General features: G+C 39.4%; 1 protein-coding gene across 1 annotated transcript in view; it reads left to right on the top strand.

The window, feature by feature from the left end:
- SLC7A11 (solute carrier family 7 member 11) overlaps nt 1–13,583 on the top strand; it is a 56,026-nt gene extending 42,443 nt beyond the window's left edge. The window contains exons 8-12 of the mRNA XM_056489625.1: nt 544–647; nt 1,115–1,211; nt 4,561–4,710; nt 6,295–6,472; nt 11,414–13,583. Coding sequence (XP_056345600.1) covers nt 544–647; nt 1,115–1,211; nt 4,561–4,710; nt 6,295–6,472; nt 11,414–11,481 — 597 coding nt within the window. The 3' untranslated portion in view covers nt 11,482–13,583. The remainder of the gene's footprint in view (nt 1–543; nt 648–1,114; nt 1,212–4,560; nt 4,711–6,294; nt 6,473–11,413) is intronic.
- Nucleotides 13,584–18,701: the final 5,118 nt, after the last annotated feature.

Genomic DNA, 18,701 nt, shown 5'->3' with positions numbered 1-18,701 from the left:
AATGAGGAAATAAAAAATCCCATTTCTTTTCCAGTTGTGATACTGCCTGTGGCTATTTCAGTTGACGTGAGTTTTGAAAAATGACCAAATTCTGTAGCTAATGGGAGGTCTAGAAAGAAAACATTTTATAAACATGACAAAGATTATGCATGTTGCCTGTGGTGCCCCAAACTCCAGTTAGGGCTCTTCTGCTAAAGCCTGAATGGATGGACTGGGTAGTACCAGCTGAGTGCAATGAAGGCTGTAGAAAAAAGATCAGACTTTGACCACTTCAGACTTCTTCTTTGGAGCCATAATGGTCTAAATTGACAAGAGGCAGGGCCTGATTCCTCCTCCTCATCATTGCTTCAGCAGGAGATCTGTCCTCAGCTTAGCTGTAGTAGCTGTGCTCTCACAAAAGAGGCAACAAATGCACAGCACAATTTTCAGTGAGGGATGCAGAGAAGGGGTGTAACTAACACCATGGTATTTGTTAATAGAGGACAGTTTTTATTTTCCCATTTCATGAAAAACCACTGTGTGTTTCTCCCTCTTTCCCAACAGACCTTTGCTGAACGACTGATGGGAGATTTTTCCTTAGCTGTGCCCGTGTTTGTTGCTCTCTCCTGCTTTGGGTCTATGAATGGAGGTGTTTTTGCTGTGTCCAGGTGAGCACTGCTGATGTTCCTGGGGGTGGGAGACACACTGAAAGTATGGAAGCAAGGGGGAGGGAGAGTGGAGTTTATTCCTTTAGCAGGATATGGTAAATTACTACACTGTTTAGCAGGTGTAGGGCTTTTTCTCACTTTATTTAGGGTACTATTTTTAAAATAATTTCAATGGTTTGGAAATGAATCTCTCTGAGGCTAGCCCTTAATCCATGACTGCTTTTTTATGTGAAAGAGGAAAACTGGAGAGAAATTATTAACTCTTTCCAAACACCAATCAAGGAAAACCTTCTTAGGTGGTTTTGATTTCTGTGTGTGGGTTTCTCCTGCCAATGCTTCCATTCAGAACACCTCAAACAAGACTAAGAAGTGCTGCTCTGCTCTGCTCTGTGCCTTTCATGAGCCACTCCTTGCCTGTTCACAGTAATGAGCACATTTAAAGTCTGTCCACATTTGTTTCCCACCAGGATGTTCTTCGTTGCATCCCGTGAGGGTCACCTTCCAGAAATTCTCTCCATGATTCATGTCCGCAAGCACACTCCTCTGCCAGCTGTCATTGTTTTGGTAAATCACACAAACAAATGCTCCTGCACTAGAATTCACATCACAGCCTTGCTCTGGAGGACTCAAACAGACTTTGGGCACTGCTTGAGCCTCATTTATTAATGTGAACACGGGCTTTGGGCAGGGTGGAGGGCAGGAGAAAGAGGAATGAGATCTGGGGGTTGTTCTTATTCTGTCGTCTCCTCCTTGCTTTCTTGCCTATCCCTGCAATCTAATTCATATCTTATTGCTCTGAGTTTCTAAGAACCTTCTAGTCATGAGCTAGTTCCCTTCCAGGGAAACAAATTCCAGTTAGACAAACAAAAAAGGGATTCAGTTAACTGAAAGTTGAACTAAACACCAGCATCTGGGAGTGCCCTAAAGGCTCATTATGCTACCTTTAGTGAAAAATGCAAACAGTTTTACAACTAAGATGGAGGGGGAACACTCAGCTGTCCAGCATAGTGATATTTAAAAAATGAGAGAACATGTGCCTGGGAAATAATCTGAGAATTTTCTAAGGAAAACCACTGGTGCTTTAGTGGAAATCCTATTACTGACTTCTAAAACAAACAGCAAAGGTAAATGTTGGCCATGTGTTAGCTTTGTAGACTAATTTGTATGGTAAAATGTTAGGACTAAATGTCAAAATACCAACTTCAAAGTTCAGTTTTCATAGTGCCAGGAAGATTTTTCACTTAACTTGCAGTCTTCATGATCATGGGTGTTCAGCTCCTCTTTTGGGATCAATGACTACAGTGCATCTGGACAGGCCTCTGCCATTTTTAGGGACTTACAGCCAAAGGAAAAGATACACCTATGAATCAATGCTAGTAAGAGCAAATGCTTGTGGAATTTAAATTGGTTTTTGCTATGGATGCCTATAAGCTCACTGCTGAATTGTTGAATTTTATACCTGCTCATACAGCCAAAGGCTTTGAAATTTTGAAAATTAGGCAGTGTGATTATGGTGAAAGGCTGTAATGAAATTAATTTTCCATAAACATTTAGTTTGTATTTTATTTCTTTGGGTGTAGTCATACCTTGTGAATAAGTTGCATTGACTGTTTTTTATGGAATGAAATGCACAAAATATATTAATTTTTTTTTTCCTGACAGACATTTTCTGCTATTGCATATGGTCCTGTTACACCAGTGCATTGATTTCCTTTGAAAAAGTCAGATTCTCATTTGAAGATGCCTTTCCTTCAAAGATTGCAATTTTTTTGCTCACCTTATTGCAAATAGAGCAGTGGCAGGACACACTCTACATCAATAGTAATTTTAGCATTTCCCTATTTTATTTCTCCTTCCAAGTTCTGCACACTCTAAGAAAGGAAAGAGCTTTTGAGGATAAACAGAAAACAAGCCTGTGCTTGAGGCTTCTAAAATTAAAAAGCAAAATGAACCCAACCAACAACTTTTTTTGAAATTAAAAAAATCTGTTTATGTGTGTATGTTGCTAGAGAAATTTCCCAGTCTGACCATTCACTGAGCTACCTGGACCAGAAGTATTCCTCAGCAGCGTGAGGAATTTGATAGATATGTGTAGTAACTCATAGAAATAATTAAATCTGATTTTAATACTGCTTTCTTGTATTTTTTCTTGATAGCTCTCCTTCACTTGCATTATTGTATATAGCTTGCATTATAGTTATAACTGAGATTTTAAACTTTTAGGGACTGAGTCTGTAGAGAAGAAATCTTGCCCAATATAATTCAGTGGCACAATTTCCCTTGACATTTACATAGGAGTTTGCTTAATATCTGTATGTAAGAACCAAGTACTTTATAAGTTGTTAGAGGTTGGAGGCCAGAGACACACATTTGAAATATTGATCCCTCTGATTCAAATCCATGTTGTCTGCACTGCTTTGAAAAAAAGGAGAGAGAGGCTGTGAATCTAGATAAATAATACAAGTTAGTCTTCTGTGTGTAATGATTTAGCCCAGTGTTTTACAGCAGCTGATTTCACCTGTAGCCTTGTTATAAACCTCAAGGATTTCACTGCCAGGATCTTGATGAAGAAAGAGGGATTTGGTGAATTTGACTTAGTCCTTCATGCCCAAATGCAAGGACACTTTTTGTCCAGATACTACTTTGAAATAGATCCATGTAGCCTTCACTAACCATCTAACTCATGACAAAACACTCTAGTTTATACATGACCTTCTGCTTGCCTCACAGAAGCCTTGTATCTCAGACTAGCTTTTCTATGAGGAACTGTATTTATTCTGCTGTCCCCTCTCCTCCTTGCTCTCCAGTAGCTGCCTGAGTGACAGCTAAATTCTCCCTTCTGCTTATAAATATTTGCATTTACAATGTGCAGCGACTCCACTCTCTGCAAGTGTGGAAGGCAAACCCAAGCTGGTAACAACCCAGTGTGCCCAGCTGGCATCTCACTGTGGGGAACTGTCCCTTGCCTGGTGACAACCCAGTGTGCCCAGCTGGCATCTCATGGTGGGGAACTGTCCCTTGCCTGGTGTCAACCCAGTGTGCCCAGCTGGCATCTCATGGTGGGAAACTATCCCTTACCTGGGACAACCCAGTGTGCCCAGCTGGCATCTCAGGGTGGGAACTGTCCCTTGCCTGGTGACAACCCAGTGTGCCCAGCTGGCATCTCATGATGGGAACTGTCCCTTGCCTGGTGACAACCCAGTGTGCCCAGCTGGCATCTCACTGTGGGGAATTGTCCCTTGCCTGGTGACAACCCAGTGTGCCCAGCTGGCATCTCATGGTGGGGAATTGTCCCTTGCCTGGTGACAACCCAGTGTGCCCAGCTGGCATCTCATGGTGGGAACTGTCCCTTGCCTGGTGACAACCCAGTGTGCCCAGCTGGCATCTCATGGTGGGAACTGTCCCTTACCTGGTGACAACCCAGTGTGCCCAGCTAGCATCTCATGATGTGGAACTATCCCTTGCCATGCCCTCTTTGCTCTCTTGCCCTTTGAAGCCTGGGGACAAAGACTTTTTCCTTCCACAAAACACCTAGAAACCTCTGCTTTGATGCAATCAGATGTGACCAAAATTTAACTGTTCTTATCATCATCTTATCAAACCTGCAGTGAGCTCATATCCCATGGGAATGCTGCCCAGGATGCTCCAGCACTTTGGTGGTGCAGTGTGCCTGTGTATTTTTGTCTAGGTCATGGGGGACAGATTTGTATTGACTAGGGCAGATATATATTGATCCAAAATGGTCTCAGGGGACAGCTAGACATTGATCACACACCTGACTGCAAGCCTGTGGCACTCAGGTGTATGCATAGGGCTGTGCTGCTTGTCCCAGGGGGAAAGTTTGACATCCCTGCTGTAAAATAATAGAGATTGATCCACTAAATCCCTCTTATGCTCTGAATTTCTTTTGCAGCATCCTCTCACAATGATAATGTTATTCAATGGGGATCTCTACAGCCTCTTGAATTTCCTCAGCTTTGCCAGGTGGCTTTTTATTGGACTAGTAGTTGCTGGGTTGATTTATCTCAGATATAAACGTCCTGATATGCCTCGTCCTTTCAAGGTAACATCTGCTCTCTACTCTTTTACATGAATCCTCCCTCCTGTCCATCCTGTAGTCAGGCAGCAAGGGAGCATTTCCTGATATAACAAGCTTTTTTTCAGGAAAAACAGAGTTGAGAGAAAACAGTGTTTTGCTGTGAATACTGAATACTGAGATGGAGGTGTTTGCTCAGTTTTGGCTGTGTGTTGTGTTCAGGTTGTGTGATGTAAGCTGTGTGAAAATACCTGTGAAAAAACCTTGAGCCCTGTGCAGTCACAGAGGGCTCAGACTGGAAATATTTGGGTTACATGTGTCAACCTGATTTTCAGCCAGTGCTCTATTTAATGTCTCCTTTGATAAAGGCCTGGCTAATTTTACCACTAAAAAGTTATTTAAGCATAAGAATTTTTGAGACAGAGCATTTACATCACTGTATATCCAATATCAAGTATGCAAATAAGTGGTTAGTGTGACTATTGTAATATTTGGCACTTGCAGTGGATTTGCAGACAGAAAATATTAATAGTCCCTTGAATAGTAGCTATTTTGGCCTTGGCTCTGCTTGTTATTTTTCTTGTTTTAAGTAACATCATACAAAATAAGTTGTCCCATTGTGTATCCAGAAAGATAATATCCATCATCAAAAAAACTGAGAAATATATCTATTTAGATGCTGCCAAGAAGAGTATTTTATGAAGAACTAAGAATGTGTATTGTTACATTCTTGTAGATATATTAGTAAATAAGGAGGTGAACAGTACAACCTATTTTGCTTTGATTAAAAAAAAGAATGTTTTGACAGTGCACAAAAGAAGAACAGTAATTCTTTGAGGCATGAAAGGAAGAGAACAATCTCCAAGGAATTCTCAATTCTCCATTACACTTAATGTCTCATAAGCCATGCCTTTAGGCATTTCCTTCAGAGAGTTGCTAGGAGAGTGATTGTATTGGTGTTCTTGAAAATTGAGCAAATAAATTTGACATGGTTACTTTGTGTGTTTTCAACAGTGACACTGGCAGTGCTATCAGTCATACAGTCAGAAAGTGCTTTTTCAATGGGTATCAGGTGCATAACACTATCAAATATCTTTATCACTAGTCAAATTGCTGTTTAATTTGCTGTCTTCCTGCTAGATTTTGATTTTTACCTTAGGAAGAAAATCAATATGCTCTTAATAGTTTTAAAAGGTGACTTGAGCTCCTGGTTGTGTTTTAAAATGTTTCCTAATGGGTAATTATCAAAAAGGAAATCTTTACTGTGGTTAGAGCTGCTTACTTATATGCTGGGGGATTAGAGGAAGGACTTTTACTATTTAACTTATTTACAGTCCTTACATTTTAAGGGAAGTAAAGCACTGGAGTGTTTTAGAGTGTAATTAAAAGACTTCTGTGGTACTCACTGCATAGCAATAGGCTGTAGCAGACTGCAGTGGCTTCTGCAGTCACTGACATTTTGTGTGCCTGCTCTAGACACCCTCATTTCTCCAGAGCTGTCCTGTACTGCTGGGTCTTATCCAATTTACATTTCATGGAAAGTTAAATGCCTTACTCATTACTTTACATTGACCTTGTTATTGAATGGTTCTTTGTGTGGTTGTTTTTCAGGTTCCTCTATTTATTCCAGCGTTGTTTTCCTTCACCTGCCTCTTCATGGTTGCACTGTCACTTTACTCTGACCCAGTGAACACAGGGATTGGATTTGCAATAACCCTGACTGGCATTCCTGCCTACTACCTCTTTATTGTGTGGGACAACAAGCCAAAGTGGTTCAGAAAGCTTCTGGGTAAGTCCTGGTGTGGGACTTCTCTCCTTCATGCTGGCTCCAGGGGTTTCTCAGAGCTCTCCCTGTGTTGTGCAATCCTTTGGATCGATGCTCTCAGCTGCTGTGAGCTGCACAAGTTGCTTTTGGGCACGTGCTCTTGCTGCTCTGCCAGGGGCAATCAATGTCCCCTCACTAATGAGGAACATTCACAGCAAGGCTGCTCTTCAGCCAGTGATTGATTTTAAATGACTGATGCTGCTGCTTCTCTCTCCCCTACAAACATCTAATTCCTTTTAAATCACCATCATCTTCTCCTGACCCTGTCTCTGAGCTACTAAAGACAGTTCTGCACTCCTGGGAGAATCTGTTTGGAATCTTGGGCAAAACAACTGTGGTGAGAGGATGAGCTTGGTGTTCCCCACTGAGACCATGTGTCTGTGTTTGGAATGGGACTGGAAGTGTCTGGAAGGCAGTGGCTCCTGACGAGGTGATGCCATGGCTGACATGCCTCTATGGAAATTATTTCTGTGTGACTTGGCTAGTAGTATTTCATACCTAAAATATACTGAGAATCCTCCCTGTACCATTTCTGAAAGGTTTTGAAAGATCTGTGGAAGTTCTGATGTATTAGAAAATAATTCTTTGGAACATTTGAATTAGAAGTCAGTATCATTTATTATAACTCTTCATTCTCTTTATTTATTTATTTATTTATTTATTTTAATTTTTTTTTTTTTTTTTTTTTTTTTTGTTACTCAGGATGATAGGCTTCCAAAATAAAGAGAATATTCAAAACATAAAATAAGACTATTGGCAAAATATTTCAGGAATGATGGATAATTTATTAAACAAAACAAAAAGAAAAATTGTTTCGCTGCAAAACTAAAACTCAGCTGTGAAATCCTTAACTAAAAATAGTTGATTTCTATAGATGTTGAATCAAAAATGCATATTGTCTTCTGTGCTTCAGTGTTAATTGATGATTTAAAATGAGCTGCTCACAGGAAAAGAATAGTGCTTTTATATGTAATTACCAGTACAACCAGTTGTATTTTCTTGATATAAATATGTTATAGAGTTATATCCTATCTGCTGTAGAATATGTGAATTTCCCTCCCAAATATATGCTGGCAAGTCCATAGGCAATAGGGCAGAAAATATTTACAGAAAAAGGTGTTAGTTTAGTTAGCAAAATCTTAATTTCATAGCCAAAAAGTTGTAAATTACTTGCAGTGTCCTGGGAATGGGTAGAAATCTTCAGTACAAATTAAAGCAGTTGTGTGCAGAAGGACATTCTATTAAGTAGTTGGGGTTTAGTCTGTTTATAATTCCTCAGTCTTGACATTTAGGGTCTAGGAATTTTTCCCTTATCAATTCCAGGAGCTTTTTTTGGCATTTTCTGTAATGTCTCAGAGGTTTTGGAATACAGCTACTTGAATCTTTGGCCACGGGATGCCAGTGTTGAACTACAATACTTAGGCATGAGAAAGAATATTCTCTTTAAGCTAGACTGGATAGATGTGAAGATTCTTCTGCCAGCTGTGACAATGAAGGTGAATAATTTCTGGCTTTTGAGATAGCACAAAATTCTCCTCCTAGAAAGAAGTCTTTGTGCCTGTGTCATTTCCATGCATGGGCATGGTGCACTGGCTCAGAGGGGCAGGCAGCAGAAGCCAGTCAGTGAGGGAAACAGCTTGTTTGCTTTGCAATTATTATCCCCAAAATAACAACAGTAATGACAGAAAAGTGATGCTGACAGTTTTGAGCAGGAGCAGAGTGGAGATTTACTTGTGAAACAAACAGATTTTTCTTTTCCCTAAGAAGAAGCAATGAACCTTCTGTGTGGAGTCATTAAGTTGGCATTATTTTGGGAGAACCATTGTATAGTCTGAGAACATTTACAAAAGGTACTGAATGAGGATAAATTCACTTAAGGTACCTCTGTGAGATACAGAAAAGAAATTAGGCAGCTGCAAGCTTGATAGTCTAACCTTGAAACAATATGTCTCACATAGGCATGAAAGTGTAATTCCAGACACAAGGTAAAGGACAGTATAAAAAAATGAGATTGTTATTTAAGAGGCAGATTTTGCCAGAGTAACTGGGTAGCTTTCTGTGAATAGGTAAATGATGTTTTTTTTGTTAGTTAGTTGTTTTTTTTGTTTGTTTGGTTTTTTTTTGTTTGTTTGTTTTTTTGTTTTTTTTTTTTGTTTTTTTTTTTTTTTGTTTTTTTTTTTTTTAATGGAGAATGTGATGAATCCAGTCTACCTAGACTTAACCAAAACATTTCATGTGGTACCAGAGGGGAAGCAGGAGCCTGCCAGTCTGAACACACTGCTGTGCTACCAATACTTTCTTATTTAAGAAAGTTTGGTATTAAATACCAATACTGTTCCCAAATTGCATCAGGTGCCCAGATTAGCTGGTGTGGGGATTTGAAAAGTCCCTTCTTGAGGCATTGACTGGTTCAGCTGCCCAGCAGTGCCTCAGCAATGAGGGATGGCTCATAAACCCCATAAGGTGCAAATCCCATGGGTACAGACCAGCCCCCCATAAGGTCGGAGGGAATATCCTGGACTGGCTTTGTAAGGATCAGAGGAAAGGGAATTGAGCAGCCAGAATGAGCAATGGGATAAAAGAGCCAGCCTGAAGATACATATATTTCTGAAAGGAGTTTCAGGCTGATTGCATTAGCAGAGCCCTGGAATGGATTACCAAGGAATCCTCTCCCAAGGCTGAAAGTCTTTGTTCTGTACTTATGGCATTTACTTTCCCCATTCTCCTTACAGAATTGCTGCAGTGAACAAAAGGTAACTTTACAGCTTGTAGGGCGTGTAGATTCTGGGATGGTATTTTGCAATGGCAATAACATTTTCTTTCCTCTTCCAAAGGAATTTTGCTGTAGCACTAGATGTGCTGGGACAAATACTTTTCAGGTAGTACAGGCTTCATTTGACCTCTGCATTTTTGCTTTTTGTAAAACTAATGTAAAAATGAAAAAAGTTGAGCCTAGCAAACCTTAAGCAGCAGATCAGTGTGTAAAAGGATGCATGACCAGCAGGAGAATGCCTCTGTCTGCACTTCCTCAGTTGAAAACCCAACCTTATACTCACACTTAAAGCATCTATTTCTGCAGTGGGTTGAATTGTGAGAAGGTAAAAAGTTGAATCCTACTTTTTTTTCCATAGCTGAGCCCCTTGCTGGAAATGAGATCTCTTTATATAACAAAATATCTCTGCCAGGATTATTTAGCACCACCAGAGGATGACACTTGCTCACTTAGGGCAAAGTGTTATGTGCTCAATTTGCTTCTCTTTGTCGAGTTTGTGGTGGGATCCATGGGAGAATATCTCAGCATTTTGTTGTTACAGATTTAATGTCCAGTCATATATATGCTATAAAATTCCTGCTTTCTTTCCTCACCTAAGCTTTATGTGGTGTTTGTGTGGATACAAGGTCTGGGGTTTTTTTATAAAGGTTGTCCCCTGGGACCCATTTGCAGTGAATTTTCCTCTCAGAAAGGGAAAATTAGGATTTAAAATGGGCTGGGGAAGTTATCTGCACTGCTATGGTATGTTGTCTTGTGACAAATGTGAAACTGGTCCTGTAACTCTAGGTACTGCTCCAAGCAGACAACACAGAGGTACTGACTGGAAACAGATTGGAATATTTTCATAGGGGAAAATGCTCCTTATACTGATTTATTCTGAGTGCATTGCAACCAAAAAATGCAAAGAATACCAGCTCCCCCAGCTCATCTGTTCTGCTGTGGCTTCATCCCAGGAGAGAGAAAATCTGCAGCTGGAAATGCAGCACTGGGCAAGGTCTTGCTGCTGCTGGGTCTGTCCATTAGGTGAACAAAATCACAGGCAGCTCTAGAGATGCCCAGGATTTCCCTCTGCTGCTGTGCCCTTTTCCAAGAGCTGTCATGCCACTGCTCAGCTTCACAAAATTCTCTTTTTCCCTGTGCTTGTCCTCAAAGCTGGAAGGGCTGGGATGGCAGGGGTGAAGCCTTGCTGTTTTCCTGCTGCTGGCTTTCCTCCTGTGCCTCATCCTTGCTGTGCTCAGCCCAGCTCTGATGCCCCCACTGTTAGGGAAGGCAGATGGGAGGGAAATGCAGTGCCTGGAGACTCTCAGCCTCTCTGCCCCTGTCAGTTTATAGTCCAAGGGCAACCTGGCTTTGCACTGAGCTGGTGACATGCAGAGAAAAGAGGAAAGGATGGAGGAATCTGCCTTAGACAGGAGGTCAGAGAAGTGGTTTTGGTTCATATCTTCTGTGAGTTGCACTGTTTTACCCTCCTGGCTTTGCACTGTGTCAATGTCAACATTCATGCCAGACATTCAAGCAAAATCAGAACTTTCTTTTACAATTTCTGCTTATTTAAAATGGGATACTAAGGAAGAGTGATAAGCGAAAGAAATTGAAAGGAAATGTTCTTTTACTATTCTGTATGTGTTATATGTGAATTAACTGTGCCATTTGCACATCAGTACCCTAAAAAGAAAACCACTAAAAGCACCAGAAGGAAAAAAGAAAAATGAAAACTGAAAAAACTGAAAACTTTGCATGGGGTGACCTTAGGCGGGTCTTGGCACAGGAAAATTAATTTATTTGAATTATTCAATTCTTTCAGACTTTTACTTCAACATAGCACCTTTATTAAAGCTAAGCAGCTATGCAGAGTAGTAATTTTTTTAAAATAGTCTTTCAAAGCTTGCAGACTTTTATTGAATACATCCATACCCTTCTATTATTATTGTATATGCATTGCCTTGGATCAGAGGCACAGAAAACAGTTAAAGAGAAGAAAATTTTGAGTTTAAATGATATATGTATATGTGATATATATGATGTTTGAAATCTACGTGCAAGTAGCTTCCACTAAGATAATTTTCCAGACTGCTTCTCCTTCTTCATCTCTCCTGCAAAATCTGACCATGTGTATGCTTTTATCTTTGCAGGCAAGGTAACCATAACATTACAAATCCTCTTGGAAGTCATCCCAGCAGAGGAAGATCAGAAATCATGATCATCATGTACAGCTTTTGGCTTGGTGTTTGATTTCTACCTGAAATAAAAAGAGTAGGGAGATTTATCCCCCTTCCTAACATGCTGCAAACTGGAGGAACAAGTCACAGTCGTGATGGACACCGAACAAGTTGCTCACCAGAATTCTCTTTTATCATGCTGTAGCAATTTTTTTTTTTTTTTTTAATATGGTTGGTCTACATGTAGAAAGCAAGTCCTTGTGCTACAAGGGAACTCTTTACTATTTCTTTTGGTACAGTGTCTTATTTTAACAAGCTGCAAGTTCATCAGGCTGGGATTTTGTTTGCCTTGTCACTGAAGACAGATTCAGGTGATGTGTCATAGCTGGTGTACCATGAAGAATGTGTCTTGCTTTCTGTCCCTGGAGATCTCAACTCTCACCAGAGCAAGGGTGAGGCAAAGCTGCTGAGTTTCACGTGTTCATTCTTCCCATCACTCTGTTTGGCAGCCTGATTTGACTTCCTTTGACTCACTGGAGGCCCCAGCACTCAGATGCAGAAGCACCCCAGACCTTTGGGATGGCAAACTCATGGTTTCTTCATTCCAGAGTTCTTATACCACAACCAACAGAAACATCTTTTGGGACTTAATATTTCTGCCAATGGGGCAGAAAGATTTCAGCACGGGAATTTTAGCAGTAATTTTATGCTTGTTAAATTTTTTTACCAGGTTGGAATTGATCACTGGTTTTACCAGTGTTTGTGTACCCACACACACAAAATCCAGCAAGTTGAGCAATGACCTTCAAATGAGTCAAAATACTTGAAGGTCACCTCCACTGCTGTATGAATATTTCCTATCTGGAAGCTTATATATGGTCCTGCAGTTATCAGTCAGGCAAACCTGATTTTAAGGTTTTATATCAGTGTTGGTGGGCAGAAATAGAGGTCAGTTGGTGGGAACATGGTAAAGACATGACAATGAATGCAATACTTTTTTATGAATAAGGTATAAGGCAGGCTACAGCAGATTTGCTGATTTGAGCAGGATATGTGCCTGATCTGTGGGCTTTTCACTCAAGCACACTCCATTTAATAGTGCTTTGGAACACTGAGGAACATGTGCTTTTCCAGTTTTCTCCTGGGTTTTCTCAGTAGAAACAGAGAAAGGCCTTCAAAACTGATAAAATAAACTAAAATGAAATTCATCTCCAGAATAATTTTTGAGCTGGCTCAAATATGAGCTGAAATATTGCCCTTTTAAAAAGATAATTGTATAGCAAAAGAAGTTTTTTAATACTTAGAAATTGAGTTTTATATTCTTAATATGACTACCCAACCTTAAGGTTAAGGTTTATTATCACTCTGCTAATAATATAGCACCTAACTATTGAATGCACTACTATTTGAGCTGTCTGCTTTCAGCAAGTCATGTTTCATGAAAATTCTTATGGAACTAAGCAACATTTAACTCCTAAATTGGGAGAAAAGCACAACTAGTAGCCAGACCACTACAGTAAAGGGAGAGTGTGTATTGTATGTGTGTTGTACATATCCAGAATATCTACTGCTTTAAAGGTGTACAGTAATGTGTCTTAAATGTACACAGGTTTTTTGATTTTGTATCTCTGTGGTGGAATTTCATAAAAGTAAGAAAATGCAAGCTTGTGGAGAAGAGCAGTAATTTAAGGCACAGAAAGCATTTTGCAAACAGTGTTTTTCTTTAGATGTTTTCTGTTTACAGTAATTTAGTGTTAGAATAATTTGGGTTTTTTTTAGGCAGACATTTGGAGAGTTTTTTGTGTTGACAGTGGATGTGTTTGTTTGGTACTTACATCTGGGTCACAGTTCTGCCTTTGAGGCCATCCCTGTTCATCATGGTTTGGCTTCTGTTGTCATGGAGCATCTTCAAAGTACACAAACTCTCCTTCTCTGTGGCAGAAATAAACTGTGTGGCACCCTGCAGGAGTGCACCCAAGCCATTCCTCCTCTGATGAGTGCAAAGTGCACGGGATCCAGAGCAAAACCACTGGACAGGACTTTTTCACTCTGTTTCATTCCTGTGTATTCACTCCTGTTGTGCCACATTACTTGAAAGTTGAATTGTGGGCAGTGTTAACTTGTAGAAATAAAGGGGCTCCATAAATATAAATGAATGTTGCTTCATTTTCTCATTGTGGTCTTTAATGTTTAGAAATGTTTCTGAAATCTGATTCAGTGAATATATTTTTATTAGGTTTAGTTCATGTAAAGGGTTAATTTATCCAAAGGGAAATCCTAGGACTTGTTGATTGTGAAATTCTGTATTTTAGGAAGGAGAAAAATTAAATGCAAAATAAAAATCTGGGTTTTTTGGAGGTGCAGAGGGATTTTAATTTAAGGTTTAGTTTCTTTAGCACATGCAAGTATGGTACAAAATAATGTAATTGGGTTTCCACTGTATTGTGAAAATCAGTATTAAGAATTTTTATTACACTTGAAAGAGAGGCATATCTTCAGAAATTGAGGAAAAGCATTTTTTCTTTAAGCATCAAGTTCTCTTATAAGATTGTTAAGTATTTATTTTCTGAGTCATAAAGGAAATTCTTCTCGAATAAAGGATAGACTTTCTATATACTTCTTATTAGGGCCTGAGGTGGTCAGGCCAATGAGACTATTTCTGTGGAGAATTTCAGTGGTTCTCCTTTTTCTTGCCTTTTGCACTTTTATATCCACTGGATGTGCCAAAAGATATCTTTCTTTTTCTTTAGGTGGCTGTTGCTGGTTTTTTCTTCCTTGAATTTGTTGTTTTTCTGGGGTACAGGTAAAAGTGTCACTGAAGGCAAGAGAAATGAACATCCTATGTGAGCAGCAAATACTGCTGAGATTTAGTTTAGCACAGAGAAACTGTTCAGCATCTGAAGCCTCTGAAGGGACTGACATGCCTTTGCATCTCCTACTCTGGAGCACCACAATTCCCCCATAAGCATTATTTATTTTCAATTCAAATTGCAGCAGAGGCTTCTTTTGACCACACTACATCTTCCATATTTTTCAATCTGGACGAAAACCAAACCAAATAAACTTTGCTTGGCAAAGGTTCTTGTGCCTTTCACTATATGTGTATAAATATAACTCATTGTCTGAATATGCATGCTCCTGCTTTTTTGATTTATTGTTTCTTTTCTTTTATTCAAAGAAACTTTTGAAATAATTTTTCCTTGAAGTGCAAAGATTCAAATGGATAAAACACCTATTCCAATGAAGGATTAACTTTATCAAGAGAGAGTTTGGATCCTCTTCATATTCCCTGCAACAGGAATGTCCACAGTGTTGTGATGTATATCAAAGATTTGATATTTTCTAAATATGATATTGGTGATTCAATATAAAAATGCTGTGGCTACAGTCAGGTTTATACTCCTGTATTTCATTCTCTGCTCAGGATACAAAATGTTCCCACTGCTAAGCTTTTCTACAGGCCTTTTCCAGATCCAGGAATTGATCCTCATCTCCTTTGAAAGGGCAATGCCATCCCTTCCTTTGTGGTGCACCTATTGCTGGATGTTAGCAGGTGACCTTGGCTCTGGACAGGCTCTTTGCTGAGCCCAGAGGTTCTTCTGTTCAAGGGAAGTTGGGTTTTAAAAAGTAGCTGCCTTTTGCAATCACCTCTCTCATTTCTATTTAAAATGTTTTGTAAAACTGCCAGATAGGAATTTTTTGCTATTTTTTTTTTTTAATGTGTTTTTGTGTGTGTGATTTTTACTTTTTCCCACCCTTCCTGTTAGTTGTGAGAAGTTAAATGTTATGGATCTTCTAATTTTACCCTGTGCCTTTGGCTCTGCCTGAAGAAAGCCATTTGATGCACTTTCAGCTGCCAATATCTATTTGCCACTCAGTCATTACAGTGTAATTGGATCTAAAGTGCATGTATAATTTGCTGCTAGCAATGCTAGCTTGTCTTAATTATGACTTCCAGCTGATTTCTGAGGATACTCATCCCTGAATATGCATGGCATGGCAGTCAGACTGGTGCAGGTGAATGAATAACTCTTCCTGAGAGCCTGAGCTTTCCTGCTACCAAACTGTTTAAAAGCATCAAGGCAAGATCTCTGGCTAAAACTGGATGGAGCCTTTCAGAAGGGCTTGTGACACAGCCCAGGACACACTGAGTGCAAAGCTTTTAAATTCTGTATACATGTGCATTCTTCCACATCTGGCAAAATTTGTGAGAGAAAATGAGGAAAATCTGAGAGGTATAAACATGACCTCCTAGGCAGATGATTTCCTCAGTGCTTTCTTCTGCATTCACCCTGACTGAAGGCTACAAATACATTATCCTTAAGAGCATTTCTATTCAGTTTTTCTTCTGCAAGCCAGCCCTTTGAAACATCTGTATTTAATTTTAAGCTGGATGCTATTCTCGCCCATCTGCTTGTGATTTTTTTAAAACCTCCTATTTTTCCTCACCTGAAAACTGTTATGTCATAGAAAACTGGTTTTCAGGTTGTAACAGTACTTTTAAAAAGCAACAGTCATAAATTAGGGTCACATAGAGCTCTGAAGTGGCTCAAAGTAGCTGCCTCCTCACAGCTCACATAGTTTTGTTTGCAGATTGCAGTTGAAGGATCTTAAAGTTTATCACAGCAAGTACTCAGCTCCTCTCAGGTGTCAAGGATGTGGTGTTTTATTAGAATCCTTGCACTCCAGCACCCAATTAGACATCCTGACTTGGCCAGCTTGGCATTAGAAAATTTGGGCACGTGGTAAAACCCACTCAAGGTTATGAAAACTCTGTGGGATAGTGAGAGATTTGGACAAGCTGAAAGACCACATGCACAGCAGTGAATTTTAATATTAGCCATCTATGTGAACCTAATTACTGCATATTTTACCAAGAACTTCATTGAAAAATATCTGCTATACTGTTCTAGAGGGACATTTCAGGTTTCCTGAGTTAGTTGTGGTTTCTTTTGGAGTTTTTTTTTTTTTTTTTTTTTTTAATTATTTTCTTTTTCTTTTTTTTTTCCTTTGTATTTGAGCATTATACTCAGGACAGCTCTCCCAGGTGTTCTGCTTAAAAAGCTGGGGCAGACAAAGAAGCTTTTAAGGGAACTCTCACTGTATTTTCTCTACATGTACTGCACAGTGCAATTCAACATTCATAAATTACTTTTAGCTGCTGCTAGTATTTCCCACCTCTGCTTGCTAATTCATGTACCAGGTATATTTAAAATGAACCACTAAACATCAGGGGATTTGATGCTTGTTCCACATGCAACAGCTCACTATTGAACAAAACTCCAGTGCTTTGTACTAATGCTGAGCCCTACCTTTGATTTTGTAATAAATAGAGGAGTCAGAGGCAGAATAAATCAGATCCCGTACTGTCAGGTTGGCAGAGATGATTGATCACACCTTTCTGGCAGCCCTGCATTTGACTGCAAGTCTCATGCAGCCCAACTTTAGATCATATAGAGGCATCTGGATGATGAAAAGCAGGCTGGCTTAGAAGACAGCACACAGTGCTGCACCACTGTCATATTTATTTAGTGGCATGTGTCTGCTAAAATGCTTCAGGTTGTAGCTCATGGTAATAATTCTCTGTTGTGTTGAATCCATCTTGGCCCATTTTTATTCCTTTACCCATATTTTAAACAAAAATTGTTTTCAAAAACCTTTCCAAAATGGAAACATAAAGCCTTTATCTAAAGCAGACACATGTGGGTAATGGAATAGCTCATTTCTGCACTCACTAAGAGTGCTGCTTTTAGAAATGAAATCATGATGTGTTAGTCAAAAGGTTAGGTGGTCTCCCCAACACTCATGTTCTTCCTGCCTTAGAAAGACTCTCTTCTCAAGTATCAGAAACTCTCTGGTCCTACAAATTTGAGTTTGATGGCTGTTAGGCTCTTGGTGATGGATGTCTGCACCAAAGCTCCGGTCTTGAACACTGAATTTGGATCAGAAACCCACACATTTATCTGGGCAGAGGGAGCAAGGAGCAGCAGCCTGTGACTGTCTCCCTGTCCTGCCTTGTTGGTGAGGGGTTTGTGCATCTTTCACAGGAACAGAACTCTTTTGGAAGCTGCTCTCGTGGAGAAATTGCAGTTCATTCATGTTATGAATGTGCCTGCACACAAACTGCAGACTGGTGCAGCACACTGTGTTGGGTTTTCTCACAATTTTTCAAGATGTTATTTGAGATGCATTTGTGTTTGGCTTGTATGGCTTTAATTTGGCTTTCTCTTTTATAATACAAGTGATTTTATGTATATACATATAGGTGTATGTCTGTATTCTTTAGGGCTAGTGATGCAGATCTGCACTCCTGTGTTGCAAGTTTAAAACAATCAATGAAGTATTATTTAATGCATTCCAACTTCTTTTATTAAATACTATTTCTAAAGTGAATTGCAGCAAGCACACAGCTATCCACCATGGAATAATAAATTGATATAGAATGTGTGGGGGAAAGGCAACGAGCCAGAATCATTAAAAAGCTCAGTGCCCCACTCCAGCAACACAAAGCAGTCATAAAGCTGAGGCTGGAACTGCACACAGCAAATGCTGTACACCAGTAAATCTGGCCCTGGTAATTTTATTGCAAATGACACACAAGCCAGAAAAACATTTAGATAATTGAAATTAACACTTTTAACAATGATCTATAAAGCAGTGAATGATAATCAAGAGGTTCTTCTAAGCTCTTTGTAGCAAACCTATAGTGCTTCAAACTCTATTTTTCTCCAATATAAATGAGACAAAATAACACAGATCCTTGTTTCCTTAAGAATGGAACATCTTTTTGGTAAGGTATCATACCAGCCCCTATTTGCCAAAGACTACAACTGTGCAAGGAATGAAAGCTTGTTATTTTGGTCTTGGAACAAAGTTAGATAAAAAAGGAAAAGATAATAAAAAGAAGCTGTTGGAAAAACATGAAACAGATTTTTTTTTTTTTATTGATGTAAATCTGCACCTGTGTTTACTCATATCAAAGTGACTGTGCATACCAGATCATGTGAATATAGCCCCTGGCTAGGTAGAAAGGCTGCTGCAAACTTTGAAGTCCTTTGGAGGGTGTAACCACTACTGTAAGGCTTTGGATATTCTTCACTGATACTCTCAAAATTAAAAAGTTTTTTTTTATTTTGTATTTCATCCATTCCTTGCTTTTCAATATTGCACTTAAAAATACAACTATTTTCTTTCTTTCTTTCTAACTAAACTGATGAAAAGGAAGATTCAATCTCTCATCTCTTTCAACAATAAATCAGCT

Source organism: Oenanthe melanoleuca, chromosome 4, assembly GCF_029582105.1.
Source record: "Oenanthe melanoleuca isolate GR-GAL-2019-014 chromosome 4, OMel1.0, whole genome shotgun sequence".
Taxonomy (NCBI): Eukaryota; Metazoa; Chordata; class Aves; order Passeriformes; family Muscicapidae; genus Oenanthe; species Oenanthe melanoleuca.
This window is presented reverse-complemented; position numbering and strand designations above follow the sequence as displayed.